At 32.4% G+C, this 24514-nt stretch overlaps 3 protein-coding genes across 17 annotated transcripts in view; 2 read left to right on the top strand and 1 right to left on the bottom strand.

Moving 5' to 3' along the window:
• Nucleotides 1-11423, top strand: part of Syt7 (Synaptotagmin 7) — a 141233-nt gene extending 129810 nt beyond the window's left edge. For all 9 annotated transcript variants that reach the window (XM_067350036.1, XM_012379370.2, XM_012379369.2 and 6 more), the window contains 3 exons: nucleotides 967-1135; nucleotides 1380-1592; nucleotides 1984-11423. In XM_067350036.1, coding sequence (XP_067206137.1) covers nucleotides 967-1135; nucleotides 1380-1592; nucleotides 1984-2084 — 483 coding nt within the window. In that variant the 3' untranslated portion in view covers nucleotides 2085-11423. The remainder of the gene's footprint in view (nucleotides 1-966; nucleotides 1136-1379; nucleotides 1593-1983) is intronic.
• A 219-nt stretch (nucleotides 11424-11642) lies between these two features.
• LOC105679376 (dynein axonemal intermediate chain 7 homolog) lies at nucleotides 11643-19199 on the bottom strand. Of its 5 annotated transcripts, none has more exons than XM_067350017.1 (17): nucleotides 18340-19199; nucleotides 17939-18170; nucleotides 17416-17439; nucleotides 17029-17120; nucleotides 16673-16859; nucleotides 16284-16424; nucleotides 16005-16079; nucleotides 15720-15919; nucleotides 15405-15583; nucleotides 14812-15087; nucleotides 14217-14378; nucleotides 13991-14144; nucleotides 13328-13613; nucleotides 12855-12974; nucleotides 12507-12728; nucleotides 12088-12195; nucleotides 11643-11818 (listed from the first exon to the last, which is right to left on the bottom strand). In XM_067350017.1, the coding sequence occupies exons 1-17, from the start codon at nucleotides 18432-18434 to the stop codon at nucleotides 11678-11680; spliced, it is 2694 nt and encodes an 897-aa protein (XP_067206118.1). In that variant the 5' UTR covers nucleotides 18435-19199; the 3' UTR covers nucleotides 11643-11677. The 5 variants fall into 5 exon arrangements, with proteins under 5 accessions (XP_067206118.1, XP_067206119.1, XP_067206120.1 ...); XM_067350018.1 differs by having other exon boundaries at nucleotides 12879-12974; XM_067350019.1 differs by having other exon boundaries at nucleotides 17029-17197; nucleotides 18103-18170; nucleotides 18340-18389.
• Nucleotides 19200-19335: 136 nt separating this feature from the next.
• LOC105668074 (fatty acyl-CoA reductase 1-like) lies at nucleotides 19336-24141 on the top strand. Of its 3 annotated transcripts, none has more exons than XM_067350046.1 (9): nucleotides 19341-19682; nucleotides 19829-20077; nucleotides 20311-20456; nucleotides 20973-21082; nucleotides 21266-21458; nucleotides 21883-22128; nucleotides 23126-23302; nucleotides 23393-23473; nucleotides 23899-24141. In XM_067350046.1, the coding sequence occupies exons 1-9, from the start codon at nucleotides 19479-19481 to the stop codon at nucleotides 23975-23977; spliced, it is 1485 nt and encodes a 494-aa protein (XP_067206147.1). In that variant the 5' UTR covers nucleotides 19341-19478; the 3' UTR covers nucleotides 23978-24141. The 3 variants fall into 3 exon arrangements, with proteins under 3 accessions (XP_067206148.1, XP_067206147.1, XP_067206149.1); XM_067350048.1 differs by having other exon boundaries at nucleotides 19549-19682; nucleotides 19728-20077; XM_067350047.1 differs by lacking the exon at nucleotides 19829-20077 and having other exon boundaries at nucleotides 19336-19682.
• Nucleotides 24142-24514: the final 373 nt, after the last annotated feature.

Here is a 24514-nt window from a genome sequence, read left to right as displayed (position 1 = left end):
TAAGCTCTTGAAATATTGCGAGATCGATTGAGCTTCTTACGTATCTGCGAATAGTATTTAATTTATTCTAATCGTGCCGGAAATTACTTGACAATATATATAGGCCAATATCAATATCGCCAAGCGGCGAGTAAATCTGTGCGCATAATAATACCGGCGGGCACGCGCGCGTATTAATTCTCTACGCTATGCACACATTCATTTCCCAGAAGCAATTCGTGATATATGCCGGCATTGCGAATCGGCCGTCCGTACATCTCATGCATCGTCGTCGCATACGGGAAGATTAATACGTAGATGCTTTATCGAGTATTTTATTACAATAATATTATACGATTGTGAAATCTATTAATAAATAATTATTGTCGAGCGATAAACGCGCGAAGAATTAATTTTTTGATGATTCGAAAGGAATTGCTTTGACCGTGAATTGGATTACGAATAATCGATTCTCGTCACGCAATGTGACATATTTATGCAATTCGGAACGTGTTTACGTCGCGAAAATCCGACTTTTCTAATTTGCGACATATGATACCAATTAATTATTACGCTCGTACGTGATCGCTTCGAATGGAATACGTAATTAACACGTGCTCTCGCTGTGTTCTCTAATAAGAACCAAACGTGACGGAGGTAAAAATGATGATAATATAACGAACGCTTTCTCCTTTCGTCTAAAAAATCGTGTAAATTTTGATAAAGATACGCGTACGCGTGCACGCATCAAGTGTATTCGTTGATTTAACTTTATTTTGTTGTTTTTTTATTTTTACATCTAACTATGAAATTAATAATCGATGGAAATTAATCGTAGAATTTGTCAATACAAATATGTAAATAAAGAAAATATTTCTTCTCACGTAAAGTATTACATTTTGGGATTTGGCTCATTAATTAAATTTAGCAAATTATAAGTCGTACAATGTTACAACAAATATTAGCGATATACCGGGTTTGTCGCAGGTCGATCTATCGGAGAAACCGTCATTTTGGAAGGCTCTCAAACCGCCGGCTAAAGATAAATGCGGAGAACTCTTGTGCTCGCTGTGCTATCATCCGAGTAATTCCATATTGACGTTGACCCTTTTGAAGGCGAGAAATCTCAAAGCCAAGGATATCAATGGAAAATCAGGTGATATTGCATTCGTTATCATCAAAGTTGTCTTGTGTAGCAGAGTGAGACAACAAATGTTTTTAAAAAATTATACTTTTTGATATGTGCAGGATATGCTTCTTTTAAACACTCGAAATACATCTTGTGCCACGTTATTTTTGAATTAAATTACATTAATGTGATATAATGTGCGCATTTTACTTTCTTTTTATTACGTTCAAGGAAAGAAGAAACTCGATTAATTAAATGTTTGCGATTTCAGATCCTTATGTCAAGGTGTGGCTGCAGTTCGGCGACAAGAGGATCGAGAAGCGCAAGACTCCGATTTTCAAATGCACTCTGAATCCAGTATTTAACGAAGTATTCTCTTTTAACGTACCTTGGGAAAAGATTAGAGAATGCTCTTTGGATGTCATGGTAATGGACTTCGACAACATTGGACGAAACGAACTGATTGGTCGGATTCAGCTCGCAGGTATTTCGAATTTTTTTAAATAATATATCGTTATTAGAAAATTTGTACTATTTCTCGAGATTTAAATGCTGAAATTTAACCGCTATTGAGAATAATGCATTGCCATCTTAAACTCTGTGTGAAGTTTTATTATTATTATTACAATTAATCGAAGCGGTTTTTATTGAAAAAAAAAAGAATGATTGGTTCATCTGTGTATTTAGCGCTTGTCTTATATATTCAGGAATAGCTGTACCATATTTTGTTCATGGCTTTAGAACGCTCGGAACTCCAGATTTGTTTTTTGTTAAAGTAGCCTTCCGTTTGACCGAACGTAAAATGTCACAAAAGATAGATAGCAGAAAGAAATTGGAGTCCAGCGGTGTATAGCGCGCGCATGAATTCCTTTCAGGAAAAAATGGAAGTGGCGCGAGCGAAACGAAGCATTGGCAGGATATGATCACAAAGCCGAGGCAGACCATTGTGCAGTGGCATCGCTTGAAGCCCGAGTAAAGGACACGCTTTACCTTGATCGACGACAAATGATATTCTGTCGTGCGAGCTCCGCGGGCGCGCCCCGTCGATGTTACGTTAACAAGGCAATTTTTTCTTTTGCTCGATATCCCCGCAATCGATCTCCGACGAGTACCCATTCGACGACTGTAAAATACCTCCCGCATCACGTAGGGCGCTCTTAGCGACGCTGGTCGTCGGGGAGTCATGATCGAATGTTAATATCGCGATTAGAAAACAGAGCATTCTCGTGATCGCTCGTTGTTACGCCGTTTTCGTGTATTAACGAGTGACAATGAGGAATCGTCGTTGTCACTCGTCGTTGGTAGCGTCGAAAGCTACTACTTTCTAGTTTTCAACAAGTCGCGCCACCGAGAAGTTTTCGCACGATCGGCGTACGACCAGGCGTTTTGAACGTCGTTGATTGGCGATGAGAGTGACGAGATGCGCTGAACCCTTGCCCCCAGAAATTGTAATTGCGCCGACGACAACGCTCCGCATCGAAGTACGGACGGCAACAGCTTCACCGTAGTGAAATCAGGAAGCTTCTCCAGGTATGTCAGGTGCCACTTTTCTGTTTTCACCTTCTTCTTCTTCCGCGTGTCCACCTCGTTGCCGCTTGGCGCTGGGCGGCACGGAGACTGCGAAGTTGGACACCGTGAGTGATCAGTCGTTCGCTCTGGGGCGAACTCTATCCTCTTTTGTTTGTTCGCCAGACAACGCAAGAGGTCTGCCGAATCTTTTAGACGGACCTTTTAGCTATTTCAAAGTCCTTTGGGCTTTTGTGTTGTCTGCGTGCACACGCGCTCGCGGCGCGAGATTGTATCAGAATCGTCACGACACTCTAAAATTGAAGGGGCGAGTAGGCAAAGGAGATACACAGTCACATTTTCACGAAAGGAGCATTACTTTCATGGGTAAATTAATGTTGTTATAGCACGTGTAATATCAATCTAGTGATGTGATAGCTTTTAGAAACGGAGGGTCTGTGTACAATATTGAATTTCACTCCACTGTGATCATTGACTCAAAATTAAAGGCGATAATCATAAAATAATGCGATTGTTGCGTGTATCATCTTTTTTCACTTGCCCCTTCGATTGTCCAGTTGAGGAAAATCACTTCGCGTCACGGAACCCAGACAAAACCGATGAGCTTTCTAAAACAACTAGTATTGCTTCACGATAGCGACGTCATGAACTCTTACATTTGTAATATTTATATTTGTAATAAATATCACACACACACATACACACACACACACACACACACACACACACACACACAAACACACATATACATATACATACACTGTTCTACATTAGAATTACATGATCAGGATTTACTGATACGGCAAGACACGTTTACTTGTTATTGTATTTATAAAATTTATCCTTTCTCAGCAGTGAAAAATTTTATATAAATCAGAAATGCGTCACAAACGAATTCTCTCTGCGCATACATTTTCTCCAAATGTAATTACTCTTCTTTTTACTTATTTCATGCGACGAATTTTTCGGAAATTGCTTTGTCCTAGAAATTTGTTTTGTCTCACGAAATTATTGTCGCTTTTTACATTTTTCACGTACATACATACACATCTGTCTTCGGTCGTATATCTAAAAACATGTCACGAGGTGAAGTAGCCTCTCAATTGCATCAAGACTCACATCCAACGTGGCTTTTAGGATTACTTTGCTAACAAAGTTTTCAAACCGAGCGACTCTATCGGAACAACCTTGCTTACAGACTACAGTTGTGTACAGACGATCACTTTTAAGGCTAATGCGATTGAATGGATTTCAGGAATTAATTTTGTTCGAGGATACCTCGGATTTGCGATACAAGTTTCTTTTTTATTTTCACGTATGGCGATTAGTTTCGGCGCGAGTGATATATTGGTGCAATCACAAAATAGCGCTAGTCTGCAGAGAGAAGTCAGATGTTGGCAAAAAGTACAGAATATTACAGTAGTTTTCAACGTTGATATTTGTGATGTAGGATGCTTCGAAACTGCGAAAAAAAAAAAAAACCGGCGAGATAATAAGTAATAACGTAAAACTCTTACTACCAGAGCGTGCCCCTCCCACGGGCGAAACATTTCGAGATAGTCCGTAAGAGACAAGTGATATTTTTGTAGGGATGGGCACTAATTAGTAAATAATCATTTATACCGGTTATTATAAATAATCGGTCATCTCAATCATATTACTAAAAATATGGGCAATAATTATTCGAATAATGCAAATCACTAAGAATTATCCAAAAGGGATATAAATAACATACGAAAGATAAATCAAACAATTGAATCAAGCGTAAGTAAACGTTTATATATCTTAATTGAGTGCTTTATTTTTGAAAATTGTCAATTATTATTCAACTGTGCAGTTAAATAGTAATTGAAGATAATTGATATCGCTAAATTCGACAAATTATCTCCGACTGAGTTGCTACTCAATTGTTAACTCAATTGTTGTATTTCATTTAATCTGCAGCTTAATTAACAAATTTATCCAGTGTTAGTCAATGCTTTAATATTAATGCGCGTAGCGCGCATGTTATTTAAAAATTATAATCTATTAATAATCGTGTGATGAAAATTAAGTAATTAATTGTCGATGCAATCGATTGGTTTCGCCCATCCCTATCTCCTTGTTAGTTACGCTTGGCTAATGTTGATCGCGATTACCGAAGTAACTTGCATGAATTTCCTGACAGTGGCGTGACATTTGATTATTACTAAAGCCCGATAAGGGAGAGATATTTTTGACGGCACTTTTGTATTGATAAAGTCAAAGTGATTTCTTGGAAATTATTCACGCGCTAAAGTGCGATCCTGGTGTACACCGGGCGAAAGAAAATAATGTTACGTTATATCTGATAGTCTGCTGTTGTTAACAATAATATAGAAACACGAGACGAATTCGTGCGCGAATTTGCTCGGTACACTCGGAGAGTGTACGCCGTTGATGTAAAAGAAAAAAAAAAAAAAAAGGAACAAACGATTCATGTTATACTTTAAACCAAGTTAAGCGTTCAGCGTCGTTTGTGTCTGCGAAGTTTATTACGAAGGCATCTGTCATCAGCGAAACAATCCACCATCGAGAAGCCGAACGAAATTGCTGTTCGTCAATGAACCGAGATAGCGGCCAAGATTTAACCAATTTGTTCGAAACCAATTTTAGAGAAGGCGAACGGAGAAAGATGTAGCATAACGACTCTACCAAATTCAACTTGTTTTTGTTTGTCTATCTTTTTTTAGTTGCACAACCGTACTTTAGTTACGTTACTTTAGTTTGCAAGTTACAATCGCGCACAATAATATCAGTACGTTTTTTCGCAGCCGCGAAGTTTACCGTACACTTGCGCCCGTACATATAAACTCACGTATGTACGTACGTATCGCGGCAACTTTACCAACGGCGGGCGCCGTTTTCTTTCGTTAAACTTTCCAAACGCGAACGACGCTTTCGTGCCGTTTCCTCGCGTACGAACGGTCACCGGGATATCAGAGTATCGCGAGATTGAGCTCGAAAGCCGACAGCACGTTTCTTTCTCATGTGTGTGCTCGGCGTGATGAAATAGGAATATCGTTATTAGAGGATTTTACCCGCTCCCCCCCTCCCCCTCCCCCGCCGCCCTTCCTGCCCCCGTCGATCCCGCTCGCCCTCATCCCCGCCCTGCCCTCTCCTCCTCCCGCACCATCCTTTTGCAATCGTGACAAATATATCCCGGAAATATTTTTACATTTAAGCGTTACATTTGGGTCGAAGGTGTTATCGATTTTTCGTAATTACAACAACCTTCCGCACACGCGGAAGAGAGGGAGTACTGTAGAGATTAGCAAAACACGGAGCGAATAAAATAGTCTATTATACATATATATATACACACAACATGTGAGTATAAATGGTTATACTGGTATATATTATGCGGAAGTATCGAGTAGCACAAGGATTAGATTAATATTTGTATGTCGTAGTCTGTATACATTGTATATAAGATACAGAGTGTTTCCCGGTTTACGTATCACGTTAAAATGATGGTATAAAACATGGGTATATACTTCGAAGTTCGTTACCGTGAAAATTTAGCAGGCCCTTTACCGTTTTAAATAACCGTAAGTAGGATCGTTCTTAGCATTTCGCGTGTTACACAGGGTGTTAAAAAAAGAATAAAAAAAAAGAAAGACACGATCCTCCTTCTATCAGTCGCTTCAGTTCGGTACATGCACTTCGAAGTTATTTCTCTGTTGCCTTCCCTTCTGGTCCCCGAGAAAAGTTTCAATAGTGTACGCAAAAATTGATACACGAAACGTTTCAATTTACTGCATCACATTCGTTGGTTGTTTTTCTTTTCCAAATTGCTTTCCCAAGTTTGATTACGATCCATTCGACTGTCACTTTACCGAGAGCACAACGAGTGCGGTTAGTGAAAGCGCTTTCGTATATCGTTTCTGTCTCAGAAGATAGCGATTTCCACTGGCCGAACGTAGCGATCATAAAACGTGAAAATATAACAACGTGCCAAAAAAGAATTTAGAAGACGTAAGATCACTTGTCGCTCGTCAATCACATCGCTAATACGCGTTAACCGAGGCAAAGGGACAATTGCGCGTAATGCGATTTGATAAGGGAATTAGGTGTACTTAGATCTCAATCTTTTGTACACGGATAATCCACGATGTACAGAGTAGAATAACGATCTGCATGTTTTCGTAGTAGCGAGGCAAATTCTGATCTATGCATTTAATGTCTTTACTCTCCACGTGAATTTATATTTCCGTTTAAATATTTTCTACACGATGTACTTCCGCTTTCTCTTCTGTCGATGTACGTTTTTATACTGCAATATGGAATATTGTACTCGAAACGCGAACACGGATGAATAAAAACTCTGCCTAATCTTCTCGCTGGGAACATTGCGACAAACGAATAGCCGAAAAAACTAATGCCAAGTTGATCAAAAAAGTTCAATTTGACTTCCAAGTACTAATGAATAATTTTATTTTAAAGAAGAACGATTTGTTGAATATTACTCGGATAATCGATTTTATAGCGACAAATCGTTTGCATAACAATCTTGAAAATTACTTTGTCGTGTTGAATTAAACAGAGATTTGGAATAATGGGATGTTTTCAGAATGTTCAATTATTTGATAACCGGACAATTCGAGTCTAATCGGAATGCAGTTGCTGCTAGATTTGCAAAACGTCAGTTAACAAATTGCCGAAACTTGTCAACGCAATAGTCCTGTTCTCCATGTTTCCCAGTTAATATTTTGGCTAGTTTCTTTTTCTCAAAAAAGCTTCCTACAAAATCGTAATATTTTCCGTAATAATCCATTGTCCTTTTTGATGTCTCGATAGTATATCATCATTTTTGATACTCATTGTCACATTCCTTTTCTCTTTTCTTTTTCGGTTTATTGTCTAATATTTACAAAAATCATTACCATGGTTTTAACGTTTGTTATAGACTGGGTTGAACGTACAATGTTTAAGTATTTAGTGTAAAGTGAAATGTCGTGTGTGTTAGGCATATTAATCCGTATCGTGATATATATATGTCGACGCGTAGTCATAGTATAACCTAGCTGTGGATAAGTCGAAAGGGTGAATAAAGCGGTGAAGCGATTGCGGCGGAAATGCCAGAGACGTTCGATGTTCGACCTTATGTTCGCGCAGGCTTGCAAAATATATTAATTCTAAGTACTTAAAGAGTGAACGAGGACAGAGAAGGTGTATCGAGAGTACCACTAGCGAGTAGCGATATGCGATAGTCCGACAGGGGAAAGTGACGTGGGCCTTATATCATGGATTACCTCAATTGTAAGCAGCTTAAAAAATGCAGTTTCGTGCACGTGGTGATGTCAAAACTGATTTCAAACGAAAGATGTACCGTGATTCGTATTAGATATTAATAAAGGAGCCATTTTACCTTCCGATAGTGGTTCGCTGTTGCACGACATCTGAGGTGTGTATGTGTGTGTGTACGCATATTGTGCCACCGAGCCCGGAAATCAGGGACTCGTCTTCAATTCTTTGCACTCGGTGGATTTTTTTAATACATTCGTCTCGACCCTATTCGAATAACACTCTTAGGTTTTGGATGCCTAATCGATTTTTTCTCTTTTTTAAAAATGTTTCGAGAATGATTACATCTTCTTTAAATTTTGACTACATATAAATTTTCAGAGCTAAACCTCCGAGTAAAATTTCTTTAAGATAAAGTCGGAAGTTAATTAAAGAATATGGTTTTTTATCACTTTGAAATCCAGCTTGCAATAAGTCTTTCAAATAATATCGGAGTAAATGAAAAATAATTGAAACTTATACTGTGCGGAACACAGAAAATTTCTGCCGGACTCACCGAGTGCAAAGTGTTAGATGCCGCTTGATAAAAGACACATCCTTAAATGATCGTAATGCCTAAGCAAAATGGCTGTTTAGTCATCCAGAGTGACACCAAAAGAAAGTGCTTGTCCACATAAATTGTATCTTGACAAATAATAATTTTATGAAGCTTCTTCATGTAATGCTCATAGTTCTCGATGTAAAATATTTTTAAGTTATATGAGACCAAAATTTTTATTCGGAAAATGAATGAAAAATTGTGTTACATTAATTTTATAATACCAATTCAAAATAATTAACATTAGATAAAATTTTATGTATTATAATATATATAATAATATTAAATATAAGTGCTAGTTGCAACAGAGATGCATTTTTTCTGCTCAATAATGTGAATTGTCTTTTAATATATCGATAAAAATATTGGAAACGTAAACTGAAAATCAAATATTTTTTTGTGCTACGTTTCTTTGCATATTTCAAAATGTCTAAATAGTTTAATTGAGTCTCTTAAAAATTAGCTTGATCCTTCTGTGACATTTGCTAATTAAAATTTCAGATGACAATTGAATTACAACACACAGCATGTTTGTGTTACTTAAAAAAATATGTGGATTAGCACTATTTACTGTTGGCTCCTTTTATTCTTCGTCAAACGGTGCACTCTGCGACAGTGAACCAGCAACATATCTCTGCATACATGTATATACATATATATATATCGTAAGTGTTAAGTCAATGCACAATTATGTAGGCACATCAGCGAGCGCCGATGGATGCAATTGATTTTTTCGTGTATGGACCGTAGGCTTATTGAAATGCGAAAGGCGATTTTAGCAGGATCAATTCGGAGATTCGATATTGTAATTAATAGCTTCTGATCCGTCTGTGTTGCTTCAAAAGTGCGTAATACGAATAGCGAGCGCAGAAAAAAAATATATGAAGACAAATACGAATTGTTTAAAAAGAGGACAGACATAAAGATTTTATTCTTGAAAAAATCCGAGTCGCGTTTTGTGTATATCCTCCTGAGACCCGAAGCTACACTACATTTTTAGTGACATGCATGTTAATATCGTTTTGATATATAGCTTAGAGCATCCCGAAAAGTAGCAATTATTTAGCGCAATTGTAAATTAGTGTAATTATGTTTGTAGCGCAATAGTCGTTATACTTTTCTTATAACACGTTAAAACGCATGTACCATCTCAGTATATTACGTATGTATTACACGATGTAAATACATATATTTGAGCAAAAAGAATTAAATTATTATACATATTTTCTAGATACATTTTATCGCATATTATTATATGCTTTTATCCAACAAAAAAAAAAGAGAATAAGTAAAGGACTATTCGTAAATCATATTCTACGATTTTTCACGCATCAATTGTAAAAGTTATGTTTACTGACACTTTACTGCTGTCACGATTAAGAAAAATAAAGGAATGACTATTACATAATGCAAATCGTACAAATTTTTATATGACATGGCAAAGATACAAATTACAATTAAAGAGGATTTAAGATTACGTCAAGCGAAATGTATATTTCGTGTCTCGGGAGGATATATTGGATTTACTCACCGAATTCGCTTTATGTCCGGAAATTATTTTGACTGCTTTTCTTTTCTTTGTCGCGCGATCGAAATCGAATGAAAGTTTACAGCAAGGATAATTATTACTTTTTCAATGAACTCTCTTTGTATAAATAATTCTATTTTATTCAAATAAGATTGCAATGGAAAAGAAATAGGTAAAAATTAACGATAATGTTTACATTTAAGAAATTATTTTATTAACTATTATATTTTTGCATCTGATTTATATGTGCGGAATGCGCGTAGCAGAATGAGAAAGGTAATAGCCTCGTTGCTTTAGTATATCTATCTTCAGTATATCAGCGTTACAGCTTACGATATTCATGTCCGTTAAATCCAGAATCCAGAAAAAAGCAAAATTCCACATCCAGTCTTTCACATTTCTTTGTGTTACGAAAATCAGTGAAATCTGTCATGACAATGCGGATTGAGTAATGCAAATAATTTTGCTGCGTAATGATGTGACGATAATGATGTGGAAAAAATTGACGAAGAGAGATTTACATATACGTTGCGTTAGCGGTGTTGTATCACTTAATTATACATTCAACGTATTCAAATACATTCGTTTACTCAAATACATAATCAAACCGATCGAGTGACCGGCGACCTCTTCAATGCATTAATTCACTAAGCGGTTACAATTACTGTGCAACGATCTTTTTGCGATGTTTTTCGTTTCAGAGGACAGTTGTCAGTGAAAAAAAAAAAAAAAAAAAAAATACATTTTGTGATCCAATCACCCGTATTTGATTTCTAATCTTACTTTGTGATTTTTCCCGACATTTGAAACCAGTATAACATCCGTAAACTAATCGTGAATGCCATAAAAGCAGACAAATATACGTTTCGTCAATTTCTACAATAAAACGAAGAGATTATTTTTATGATCTCTATGATTTTTATGATTTATAATTTTTATGATTTATGTAGCTATGAAAACTAAACTGGTTTCAATTGCTGTTTTTACCTGTGTGTAGCTATACTTTTCAGGCGGGGAAAACTGAATTATCGAGTACTACAAACATTACGATTTAATATAATTAATCGTTATTGATGATTATTTTTAATCGATTGACTGTCAACTGAATGCGGTAAATATCTCGTTTATGACACAAATGATATAAACGGTGCAAACGCTTGCGTTTAAATCACTTTTTGCTAGAAACAATTAAGTGCTCATTGTAAATGTTGATTGTTGTACGTACTTATCAGAAAAGTGTCATTTATAACATGAGTATAATATTCATATCATCAACTTGATATGCGATCGATTAAAAAGTAGTGTCGATAATATTATTAAAGATAAATTCGACACAATACAAAGAAACAGATTGTATATCTTTACAATAAAGACCTAAACGTTTTCTCTGTACATAACATTCTTTTAATGTAATTTTTTTAGAACTGTAAAAATTCTATACATGCTCATGCATTTGAAATTTCAAAAAAGTGGATTACGATGAATCGCAAATGTGACGAGCAACAACTTTTAATCGATTAATATTAATTAACATAAGTGTTGTTAGAATACTAACTAATAGTAGCAAATTATTTCTACAACATTGGGATAGGAAACTCAACTAATTTGGCGAAAAGTATCATTCATTTCTTTTATTTGCCAAAGTTACTTCTTAAGATGACATATTGATTACATTAGTGCGACCTAGAAGTTCTGCAACGGTGCTGGCAAGCTTGAAGGAGATGTTTTTCATCAAAAGTCTGCTTTTAATCCCGGCGTTTTGTAGCGCCAAGTGAAACAGGTCAGCATAAAACTGTAAAAAAATATTGTATTTTTTAGCTAGCTACATTTTGACTAGTTTCCCGGCATCTGTTGGATAAGTTTTACATTACTTTATATTTAATATTAATTTTTATGTGATGTTTATGTGTAAGAGCTAAGTGTTATAAAGTTTAATTGTTCTTTTTTAATAGGTTTTTCTAATAATAATTAATACAAGCCACCTTAGATTATTAAGATAATGGTAGTTAATTAACAAATAAATTGCAGTGCTGTTATATTTATTAAATTAGATATACTTACCTTCGAATTCTCACCATCTAAAGGTACATCGGAAAATTCTGGGCTTACTTCGGTGCAGGACACCACTATCGTTCGCAAGGGAGTTACCAAGAGAGTTAAGTTCGTTCGCTGTAAAAAGGTACCATCCAAGTACCATCGCATTTACATAGAAGTATAATAAAATTGTTGCCAAAATAAAAAAAATATTTTTTAGTTTACATTATTGAACATAAAAAACTAAATTGTTTCTCATAAAATAGTGCATTATTCGTTCATGTAAAAATATTTTTTTCTGTTTTTTGGTTTTAATTTTAAAACAAAATGAGGAGTTAGTTAAAAAGTAAAATTTAAATTATTATTAAAATTAATCAACGTTAAAATAAGTTTCAGGACATTATCGCACAAGAATTTTCAATAAAAGAAGCAGCCAAATGCATTACCTCTTTCGCGACAGATCCGTGGAGTTCTTTGAACTGTATCACGATTTCCCTGGAATTCCGACCAGCGTTCCAACGCGACCAGGAGAACGTATATGCTGTGCACAGTAAAGCCATGCATTCTCGTAGATGTTTTTCAGTTACCGGATGCTTTACCGGAAGAGCTTTCACATAACTGAAGGCATCCCGCTCTGGAAATAGATCACATCCGGCGTCGCGCAGTTTCTGTAAGTAAGAAGTGTTTTGTGCTAGTCAAGAATTATTTTCCAAATATATTTTAACTAAGTAACAGTACAAAAAGTATAAAAAAAAAGTAATTTATTTTACTTTTGTAGACATAAATTTACTTACTTGCAAAAAGTAGAAAATTCTCACCTCAATCAAGAAATACAGCTTCATATATTCTCCCGTAATCTCTTTTAGTGCCGTCGACATACCACCAGCCAATGAATTTAAACAAACCAAGTCCTCCTACAAAAATGTTAAGTCAATACAATTCATTTCGCACATTGCGCTTGATGAAAAAAAATTAACGGCGATTATTCTGATACATCTGCGTTTTACATATGGAGTATAAAAAGTAAAATAAAAAAACTTTTAAAAAATAAAAATATTTTAGCATATAACGATATTTGATAGAAAGGCGTTGATATTTCGAATTTATACTGCAAACATTTTGCATTCATGTTGAATTGAATTGTATTTGTATCGAACGTTTTGTAAAATATATTCTTTGCTTTCGTAGCTCTTGTAGAATTTGTATTTCACGTATGTGTGAATTATTTCAGCAAATGTAAACGCAAACAGTTCAAAGGATTGAGTACCCTAACGATAAATTCTGCTTGAATAATGGCAGCGGACACATTCAGCACAATGCCACCGCGTGCGTTTCTACCCATTTCAGGCTTGAGCTCCCAGCTTTGAAAAGGAATGTTGATGAATTTGAGAGCAGCGAGGCCGTGGACACCCAGTCGCCCGGTTCTAAAGGTGATAGTTTGCTTTTCTTCGTTGTACTTGATATCGTGCACGTCTTGCGTGGACCATATCTTTCTCTCGGGTATCCAGTGCGCTACTAACGGGGGTTCAAACCAAAAAATCGAACTGGGAAGTCTGTAAAGAATATCAATTAATCAAGATTGAACATATGTAATACAATTAGAAATGAAAAATTAGATGTGAAGCGGCATAAAGTTTGCAGTTTATTAATTCAATAAAATATTTATTCTGTACATTAATAATTTCTAAATATTACGTTATATTAATTTTTTACGTTTAAATTTTACTCGCAACTTTTATATCTTTATTAAAATTTATTATCTTTAAAGATGATACTTATTTTAATTAAACTAATATTTTATTTTCGAGATATCTTTTGTTCATTTTAGTCTAGCTTCTAAATTATTGGTTATAATTACTTAGCAATATTTACTAATTTATAAAAATATTCGAGAAAAAAAGATAAATTTATTACAAATTTTAAAACTTACTTTAAGGTTACTAGAGTCAGTTTCTCCATTGCAGCTTCCAGAGCTTTTATTTCTGCTTCGATTACTTCTGGCGTTCTTTCAGAATCAGGTGCTGGAGGTGGTGCTTTATACGGTTTGGAAAATGGTACAAATTTTAATTCTTTGGGAATTTGCACTGCAAAGAAGATAATATTAAATAGAAACATACAAAAAGTCTCTAAAATTAATTAGAACACGTATTTCTCACAAGTTGTAAGCAAAATATTTCTCGTCATATCTTTCGGCTGCGGTGGCTGATAAATTAGATCGATATGCAACACTCCGCCTACTATTCTGTATTTCCGCAAATTTATTTCCGTCTTTTCGCATCGCGTGAATAGCAACTTTCTAATCTCTTTTCGAGCTTCGTCTGGAAACAAATAATTACATTTATTTTGACAATAGTTTCATATATTATAGCAATGATCTTAATACTATTTACATGAGATATAATATTCAAACTTGAAGTTTGTACTTTCATGTGCTTTAGATCATTTTGTAAACATTTTTTATCCTTGCACTTTTAAATTTGAGAAAAGAACAAGTGTATATTATTAGATAAATTTAAAGAAATAAAAAGGAGTCGGTTTTTTATAAAAATGGAAAATTAATATTGTTTTATTGTCAGTTGCTCTAGACTTTTTAAATGATTAATTCTTCCTTTTATTCCAATGCTTTTTATTTCTAATAGAATTTATTTCAATATGTTTTAATTCTACTTTTAACATATTTTAAAATTATTTTATTTATTTAACTTAAAAAAATGTGTTTATCTCAAATTCTCTCTAATTTGAAAAATATACCTTCTTGTTGTAGAATAATTTCATCCGGTGTAGGTAGATAAGGCAACTTTTCTGGTTCTTGTTCTGGCTCTGGACGCTTTACACGGATAGCTTGAACACCTGGCTTTTTCTGCTGTTTTCCTTTTCTTTCGGGTTTTGTAAGTACTGGGACTGGCGGGTTCTCCATTCTTTCGAGTATAGCTTTTTTTTCCTCCAATCGCATACGACGGCCCTCGACCTGTTCCTCGCGTATCTTCAATTTCGCATTATACTCGTTTTGACAATAGGTAAAAAGATCTGAAATATGTATTTGCGTAAGAAAAAATTTTCTACATGGAATTACATTCCTTCATAGAAATGGTGTTCATAAAATTTAGAAATTGCAACGATTCAAATTTCTTTTGATTAGTTTAAGATCAAATTTATTACATTTACGTCATTTTTATTTTTACAAACCTCCATCAGTAATGTTTGCAAACTATAAGCTGCTATATATGTTTGAAATTTTATACAAGAGTAGTTTTACATAACTTAACGTAATAAAATTGACACAAATTGTTTTCGAAATTAATCGAGCTTGGTTAATCGCAGTAAATTTCGTGAGAAAATCTTACCCATGGCATACATGCTTTCATATTCGTCCGGCAGTTTCGGCATGAAATAAGAGATTGCGCAATCGGAATAATGATCATATTTCACCCACAATGCGCGAATCGCCATGCAATAACAATCGACGTCCGCAGGCATTTTAACAGTGAGTTCTATTTCCTCGAAGTGCACCTCAATTGGTTTTCTGCCAAGATCAACAAGTGAAAAATTAATACTGATTCAGACTAATATGACGTGTCTACGTAATCTTTCGATAAATATATATCCACTTTGGTATGTGTATTTATTATATTGATATGAAACGTTGATATGATACGTGCCGATCCTTGTCGGTAATTTGTTTAAGCGGAATAGGCAATTTTATCAAAGCCCAAATGCAGCAACTAAGTTGGCTGGAAACATTAGTGTATCTCGCCGATTTGATGCCTTCGCGAACCATATCCCTCTCTATCTGCCGCAAGAGAGAGTAGCATGCCGCGTTTATCCATTCTTGAAGCTTGTCTCGAAATTGTTGTCTAATCTGTTTAACGTGTGACTCGAATAAATATCACAATTCCTTTACACAAGAATTACGTATTACAAATTAACTGAAAGTGATTGCTCACCGTTTTGCATTCGATTATATAGTTTGCCGGTCTTGTTCTAGAGAATCGTATTATTTCATCGAGCTTTGTCAATAACTAGAAAATAAAGTATAATTGCTATTTTAACGATAGAAAAAATCTTTCTGAATAATTTTTATTTACAAATTAATAATATAATACATTATGTGTGTAAAACTGCCTAATTGTCTAATTATACATTTTCACAGTTGTACGTTTGTGTGGACAATTAAGCTGCATTTAATTATATACTGACATTATTGATTTTATTAAAACACTTACGAAAATGACAATATCGTGTTTCATGACGATGTTGCTCATATTGACCTCCTCGCCTTTCATAGACCACAGAAATATAAAGGTGTTCATCTCGGATGGCTTGCCAGGGTTTGGCAAGCCATCGCAAGTCATGTATCTAATCCACTGAAAATAATTATACTATTGTTATTTGTGGTATCTTATAACCACATGCTGCGCATGCTGATGTGTCTCATTAAGAAAGTTTAAACCTAATTCCACATATATACTTTAAAATCAGAAGATAATTTTTTTCATGTTACAAATAATTGATTAATAAAAATATCGGTATATTTGGACCATATTTCTAGTTATTATAGATTTCTTTTTTTTACATTTATTTCTTATAAAGAAGAAAATGCAGCAATTCTCACATTTTCCTCTTCTTCAGCGGCAGTGACATATTCCATAAACGCGCTTTCACAATCGTAGAGCGCGAATTGTGTCTCTTCTAATTGAACTTTGCGCATCTCTGCTTCCCGTTCCTCGAGCAACACTTGCTTCTCCGTATTGTACTTTTCCAATCGAATCTCTTCATGCATGTCTTTAATCATCTGCATCCTTTTAAAAATATTTTAACATGCTAAGAAGAGTCTTGAAAGCTCAAAGTTTAATATGTATATTCATGCAATAATGATTAACAAATCTCTAGGTAAATCTCAGAGAACCTGAGAATCCAATTTAATTTAATCTTATTTATGTTTTTTTTGTTGCTGTAAATGAATTTTACCTAATTTTCTCAGCCTCAGCGGCCGCGGACGCTTCTCGCTCCTTTTCTAATGCCTTGCGTGCTTTTTTCGTCATTGCTTCGGCTTCTAGAAGCTTTGGTTAAATCGATCGAACCATGTAATAACTCTTCACTTTAATGAATTATATGAGAAGTGTGAAATAATTGGTACCTGTGAAACAAAATATCAAATATTGTTAAAATAACATTGCCTTTTTTTGCGTACTTCAACACTTTTGTTGTGTGCCAAAAGTATACAGTATGATAAATGTTGATGCTGCATATGTACAGTAATATTATTTGAAATTTTAAATACTAATTAATACAACAATAATATAAAAAGGAGATAAAAATTATATGATAAAATATAATTTCTAAGCACAAAATTACCTGTATTGCATTCCATTCGTGTAGCTGAAACAAATTATAGAATATTGAAATGTAAATATTATTTCCACTTTCATAATATATTTCAATTGATTTGAATAACTTTTGTAATTTTAATTATTTATTATGCATATCCTAACGTTCTAAATTCTGGTTTTGATGAACATTGATTTATATTAAGAAAAGCATATGTGTACATATACATATAATACATTAGATAATTATATTTATAAAGATTATTGTATAATTCATCGATTAATTATTCATTCATCTATAATTGTTCAAATTTAATGCTTAATCAACGTATGTTAATTAAATGTACATTAATTGTTAACGATACAAGTTTTGCTAAGTAGAAAAATTGCAAAAATACTAACATACAAATAGTATTAAATAAGAAAATGAAATCAATTTGAAGAAATTATAAAACAAATAAATCATTTTGTAATTTTTCTCTATTAAAAGAGCAATAATTAATTTAATTCTCCTTATTATTAAATAAATAATAGATCAAAGGAAGACATACTAGCAACGAGAAACGCGACGGTACTTTCGGCTTTAATAATTGCCATTCTACAAGACTTTTATCTTCCCGATATTCAACATACGCGATTTCAGAGTCCAAGATGGAATGTGAAACGTCTTCGTTTCCGGAAGGTAATATCGTCGTCTTTTTGTCTCGTCTCTTACCTCTAGTTCCAGCTCTTGCTTTAGTAGCTACATTTTCTGTCGTTTCAACATTAGTCTGAATGGAGTTTCTGTAAATAAAAAAATCTTAACAGAAAGAGAAGAATAAAATTATTAATTTAAATTATTAATTTAAATGGATTAAAGAAAGAAAAATAGATTTTTAAAACAGAATGGCATTTATATTTGTAGAGTTAATAATTATCTTTTGAATAATTCTTGTAGAATTTGGCTTCATACTTTATATCGCGAATATCTCGATTAGAATTGAGTAAAGTTGAGCTAAAAACGGCAACAGAACGCGAGTTTTCCTTGATTTTTTCTTCGGATTGCATGTTAATAGTGTACAGCCACGTTCTATGAATTTCTCCTTGTTTTTTATTGCGCTTAGTACGTATAAAAGATGTTTTTACAGAAAGACTGCATTAATACACATTGGAGATATATAATAATTAAATGCAGCACAATATACTGTATTATGAGAAATTGCGTATATAAAAAATAATAAAAGTTATTCTATTGGTTTTAAACAGTTCACCGATGATTGATTAAACGATATTAAATGAGGTTAAACGAAAAACATGTCAGAGATCGCATATATATAATGATAAAACAAAATAAATATTAAAAACATTTATACGTATACACGCGTGCGTATTGCTACTTATTACATAGATTTTCCAAAAGAAAGTTGTGTGCATAATCAACGAGTATTTTTTTCCGTGTAAGAAAATACATGTGTACAAGAAATTAATGTTGTAAAATTATCATTAAGAGCAATAGCTCATTAAAATAAATTGATATATTTTACATGACTTTCTTGTGCTTTCTGTATGTGAATTGTGTGAATAAATGTGATTGTATGAATATTTTTCAATAACATTGAGAATGCAAAAAAGGCAGATATTTGATAAAGAATAGATGATAGACGAAACGAGGACTATTAAAATTTTACTTAAGAATGAAAATTGTTATGCTAAATTGTTTTTTATAGCAGTGTTTTTTACGTTTACAAAAAATGTTATATTTTTTTCTGCATCTTGCAATTAATAAGTAAACGTTTAGCGCATACATTTTAAGTTTACTTTGTCATCTTTGGACAGTAGCAAAGTCATTTCCGTTTTATTATCGAATGACTAACATCATATAGCATTCTTTTAACACAGAAATTATGCATTAATTCAATAATGCATGCAATTATGCATCTAACAATAATGCTTTCCTCACTATATAAATCCAGTATTTAGCTTATATTTTTTCAATAACGGCATTGGCTTTAAGGAGACCGTAACGTTCTCAAGTGAATTCGTGCATTTTGTTGTTTCCATTTTATTATTACTGCTATTTTTGTTTATTTTATTTTAATAATTTTGAAAAAAATGGCAATCAATCCAGTTAAGTCAATTTCAGAGTTTTACGCTGGACAAAGTATATTTCTCACAGGTGCAACAGGATTTGTGGGCAAAGTATTTATCGAGAAAGTATTGCGATGTTGCCCGGATGTGTGTGAGATATTTTTGTTAATACGTCCGAAAAAAGATTTAAGTGTTGAAGAAAGGTTGAAGAACATATTAAACTTACCGGTAAGTTAGTTATAAAATCAAAACAGACAAAAATGTTTTTTATAGATATTATACTTTGTATACAATATTTACACACACACACACACACACACACACACACACACACACACACACACACACACACACACACACATATTTGATTTCAGATATTTGATAAACTACGACAAGAGCGACCATTGAGTTTCAAAAAATTAGTTCCTATTTTGGGTGATACGAAAAAAGAGATGTTAGGTCTGTCGGTTATCGACAGACAAATGTTAACTGAAAGAGTGACTATAATAATACACGCAGCGGCAAGCGTGAGATTTAATGAAACTTTAACCGATTCTATCTTAATTAATCTTAGATCAACCAGAGATATCTGCATCTTAGCTCAAAGCATGAAAAATTTAATAGTAAGCAAATTAATTGCGCATTTTTCATAAATTTATGCTATGTACATTACGTGATATTTACATGTTGGTTGTAATTTTTTCAAACGTTGTCTTGATGTATACTTTTTCAATCAAATAACAAAGCAATCGCAAATTAATAACAATATATGCAAATTTTGCTCCAATCTTTATATTATAGTAATTTAAAAATAAGATAGTTTTTTGAAATTTTTAATTGTTCTTATTCGTTAAAGGCACTAGTGTATATTGGCACAGCATTCACGCATATCGAAAACGCTGTCATTGAAGAAAAAATATATCCACCTGTGACTGACTGGCGAAAAATGATCACAGTAGCTGAGCATTTAGATGAGCATATTTTGAATATTTTTACACTTAAGTAAGTAATAAAATATTCTAATTTTGGAAGTTAAACTGTGTGTGAACAATTAAAGAGAGGTGACTGAAAAAACGTGGCATGTTACAAATAAAAAAAAAAATTTTTTTTAGAGAAAGCATTAAATATAATTATACGAAAGCGATGTATTTATTTAATCCTTATTTTGCTCAAAATATTACAGCGTTTCATAATTTAAATTTTACTTTCATTTTTCGTAGAAGAACGTTGTTGAATATTACAATACTGACACTTGAGATACAGCTAGTAGTAGATAGGAGAAACGTGGAAAAACGTTGTATGTAAAAACTAAAGTACTCTGAATATCTTTTAAATATGAATGTGTATAGTATTCTTAGTTTTCTGTAAAATTTATAAAATGTAACATACAACGTATATTCGATCACCCATTCAATTGCAATTGAAAGAAAATTGTTGTCTTTTACAATATTTAAATTATATTATCAGTAATTTAAGGATTTCTAATTTTACATATGTAATTTTTGATATTATATTTAGATACATAGACAATTTTGTTAACACATATATTTTCACAAAGAAATTGGCAGAGAATATAATAGAGGAATATTCTTCATCTTTGCCTTGTGCGATTATACGACCTTCCATAAGTAGGTACTTTACTTTCTAAATGTTACAAATAAATTATTTTTTAACATGATTTTGACTAATGCCAAAAATTTGTTTTTATAATTTTATTACGTGTAATATATCTACGAAAAAATATCATGCTACTTTTTTATTTAAATAATAATCTGATCATAATAATCTAGCAAATGTGCCTAATGTTTCAGTTTTAAATTCTGTAAGTGATCCATTCCCGGGATGGGTGGATAATGTTTATGGTCCAATAGGAATATGTATCGGTGGCGGAAAAGGACTAATACGAGTGGTTTATCACAGTAAACATATTAGTTTGGACTTAATACCAGTAGACTTTCTCATCAAAACTATAATAGTTGTACCTTGGAAGCTTGGATTGACCAGGTATGATCAACATATATGCAATATGTTTCCGCTGTACATATTAAATTATAAATATAAAAGTTGATTTTTTTTGCGCTTTTCTGTTCTTCTTATTTTGGACTAAATAGTTAATCCGTTCATAGTATGATTACGCATTATCTTCCTTAATTCTGCATCAAAATATTTTAAATTGTGAGATTAGAATTTATATTTCTAAAATTAATTATAACTTTTTAATTTATACAAGATTAAACTATAGATTTTTCAGAAAAGTTAACTATACATTTCCCCATTATTTTGCAACAAAAGTGTTAAAGTAAGAATATTTAATATGTCCTGTGTAATTTTCACAATTCTAAATATTAAAAGAAACTTTTGAAGTTTATTGATGTTCTTATCCTGTATAAGTACTTAATAAATTAATTATGATGTCGTTTATTATTAGCTTTGCGCCAGGTTCCCTACCTTTCGTCGTAAACTGTATAAGTCAGAGAACCATAGCATTTTACGCAGCTGCTAATTTAGCAACTAATTTAGTAAAAGAAGACATACCAATGGAAAATGTTCTCTGGACTACAAATGTAATATTTACTGAGAATTATATTATATTTTATGTATTAACGATGATATTGCATGTTTTGCCAGCCATGTTAATAGATTTGATTTTAAAATTCTTCGGACGTAAACCTATGTAAGTTCTAAACTAGATACGTCAATGTATCTGAGTACATTCAGATAATTACTAAATGCAAGAAAAATCAGAAATCCTGCATATATAAAATAAAATATTATATTTACGTCAAAGAAAGCTTTTATTGTCGATCATGTTTTCTAACATGTGCAATTTCAGAGTGTTTTATTCTGTTAATATATTATAATATTTTCACTAAAGATTATCTGAATACAGATCAAATCGTCTTAAATCGATTAACCGTGTTAAATCGGTTACATACATATACATACATACATAGTTGCTTTCAAGAAAAAATATGTAATTTGCAACATGCAACTGCATACTTTTTTTTTAAACCAATGTGTTTTCTTTATACCAATTGATTCGTCTCATTATTTTGTGCATAAAAGTATTAAGGTAAGATTTCCGAAAATTGAATGTTTTACAAGAGATATTTTGTATTTTATGTCAAAATGCTGTAACTTTCAAGCCTCATAACTCGAAAAGTACTTAATAAAAAATAACTTCATTATAGTATTTTGAAAAGCTCTTAACATCAGCTATTAGATTTTGGAATCAAAAAAATAGGGGTTTCTATTTAAAAAATTCAATTTGACTTCGAAATGACCTTGAAGATCACGGGCAAGGCCAAATCTAAGGTCACCATCGGATTGCCCGAGAAAAATCCTACAACTTTTGTCGAGGTCATTTTCTTCTGTGATGCGTATTTTTTAAATTATCTAGCCGTTCCGGAACTTTTGACACACGCTGTATAATACTTTCAACACGAATAATTAGCCTGACTCATTATCTCAGATAAATAAGAAGATTTTTAAAAAATATTTTTCTCTCTCTCTCTCTCTCTCTCTCTCTCTCTCTCTAATATAACACTATTTGTATAATTTATATTGAAAAATTTGTTTTTTAGATGCAGGGTTTCTGAATTTCTATAAATTCAAATGATATTAATAAAATTTTCAGTAAACTTTGGTTTAATGTATAATATACATATTAGGATTTTGAAAATAATAAGGAATCTGTATGTGACCACTTGTGTTCTGAGGCATTTTATGATGAATCAATGGAAGTTTAATAATACAAATAATATAGCTCTGATGTCTTTGATACCATCTGATGAACAGAATACGTTCTCATTTGATTGGTGCAATTTGGATTGCAAAGAACATCTAAAGTAAATATATTATTAGTTCTATTAATTTATGTTTACAATAGATATATAATTTCAAATTAAATGCATTTGTTTTATGTTATATATATAAAGAACTTGTATAATTGGTGCCAAAAAATTTATTCTTCACGAAGATATGAATCGATTGGATGCAGCTAAAGCTCATTATAGAAGGTGAGTGTAAAATTCGTTAAAAATAAGATTTTTTCATTCTCTATGCCATAAAACATAATTTTTGAAATTGATTGTTATATTAATACATTAATAATGGAGAGTTAGATGTTAATTTCTGAAATGAGTGAAGCAAGCCTATTTGTTAAAAATAGCTGTAGAGCTAAATAATGTAGAGGTTATACAAATTTTGGAAATTACACGCGTTAAACGAAAAAGCGGAGAACATTGAAGCTAATTTATTATTAAATATATATAAAATAAATAAAAGCATCATACAAAGTAAAAAACTGATGTATAGGTAATCTACATATTAAAGAAAAAGAATAAAATTGAAATAAACTTTTGACACACAAATAGTGTAGATAATTAAGATGCTATGTTTCAATTGTGATATATTAAATGTGCTCATTTTACGAAAATTTTAGAGTATATATATGCGTCACGATATTCAAAACAATTGTCGTTAGTGGCATGCTGTGGCTGATGTATAAATATATTTTTTGATGACCGATGAATATCAATATTATCATGTGTAAGAAATTGTAATAAATAATATTATATACATTCGTATAAATATACTTATTTCTGTTTACACAGATTCATATATCTAAGATATCTATGTATTATATATTAAAAAAAGAAGTAAAATAAAATAATTTTAAGATGTACATTGTTAGTTATTGTATTTTTATCCAGCGATGTATTTTTATCACACGTTTATCTCTTTTTATTAATTTAAAAAATCGAACTTTTCTATTTCTCCAATTGTCCTTCTTTTTTGCAAAATTCAAAAATGAATTAATCTTTTAATCGAAATATTTTTTTAAAATCTACATTTAAAAAAAAAGAAATTATTTTTATTTGTAATAACATCTTTGATTTAATAAACTTGAATTATTCTGTTAAATTGTTTTTTATAGTAGTATTTTCTATGCTTTGTAAAGAAATTACACTTTTCTGCATTTTGCAAGTAATAAGCACAAGTTTTGCAGTTAGTTTTCATCTACGTTTGAACTTTGTTTTTTTAACTTTAAACTTTAT

This window comes from Linepithema humile, chromosome 2, assembly GCF_040581485.1.
Source record: "Linepithema humile isolate Giens D197 chromosome 2, Lhum_UNIL_v1.0, whole genome shotgun sequence".
Taxonomy (NCBI): domain Eukaryota; kingdom Metazoa; phylum Arthropoda; class Insecta; order Hymenoptera; family Formicidae; genus Linepithema; species Linepithema humile.
The sequence above is the reverse complement of the archived record's forward strand: the minus strand, read 5'-3'. Positions and strand labels throughout refer to the sequence as shown.

What these genes read in the sequence shown, in the direction of transcription:
- LOC105679376 (XM_067350017.1), bottom strand. Translation starts at nt 18,434, where the DNA reads ATGCAATCCGAAGAAAAAATCAAGGAAAACTCGCGTTCTGTTGCCGTT. An exon ending in CGAGATATTCGCGATATAAA is followed by an intron (nt 18,171 to 18,339) that starts GTATGAAGCCAA and finishes TTTTATTTACAG; the next exon opens with AAACTCCATTCAGACTAATG. An exon ending in AAGCAGAATTTATCGTTAGG is followed by an intron (nt 12,975 to 13,327) that starts GTACTCAATCCT and finishes ACATTTTTGTAG; the next exon opens with GAGGACTTGGTTTGTTTAAA.
- LOC105668074 (XM_067350046.1), top strand. Translation starts at nt 19,479, where the DNA reads ATGGCAATCAATCCAGTTAAGTCAATTTCAGAGTTTTACGCTGGACAA. An exon ending in TTGAATATTTTTACACTTAA is followed by an intron (nt 20,457 to 20,972) that starts GTAAGTAATAAA and finishes TATTATATTTAG; the next exon opens with ATACATAGACAATTTTGTTA. An exon ending in TTCTTCGGACGTAAACCTAT is followed by an intron (nt 22,129 to 23,125) that starts GTAAGTTCTAAA and finishes TATACATATTAG; the next exon opens with GATTTTGAAAATAATAAGGA.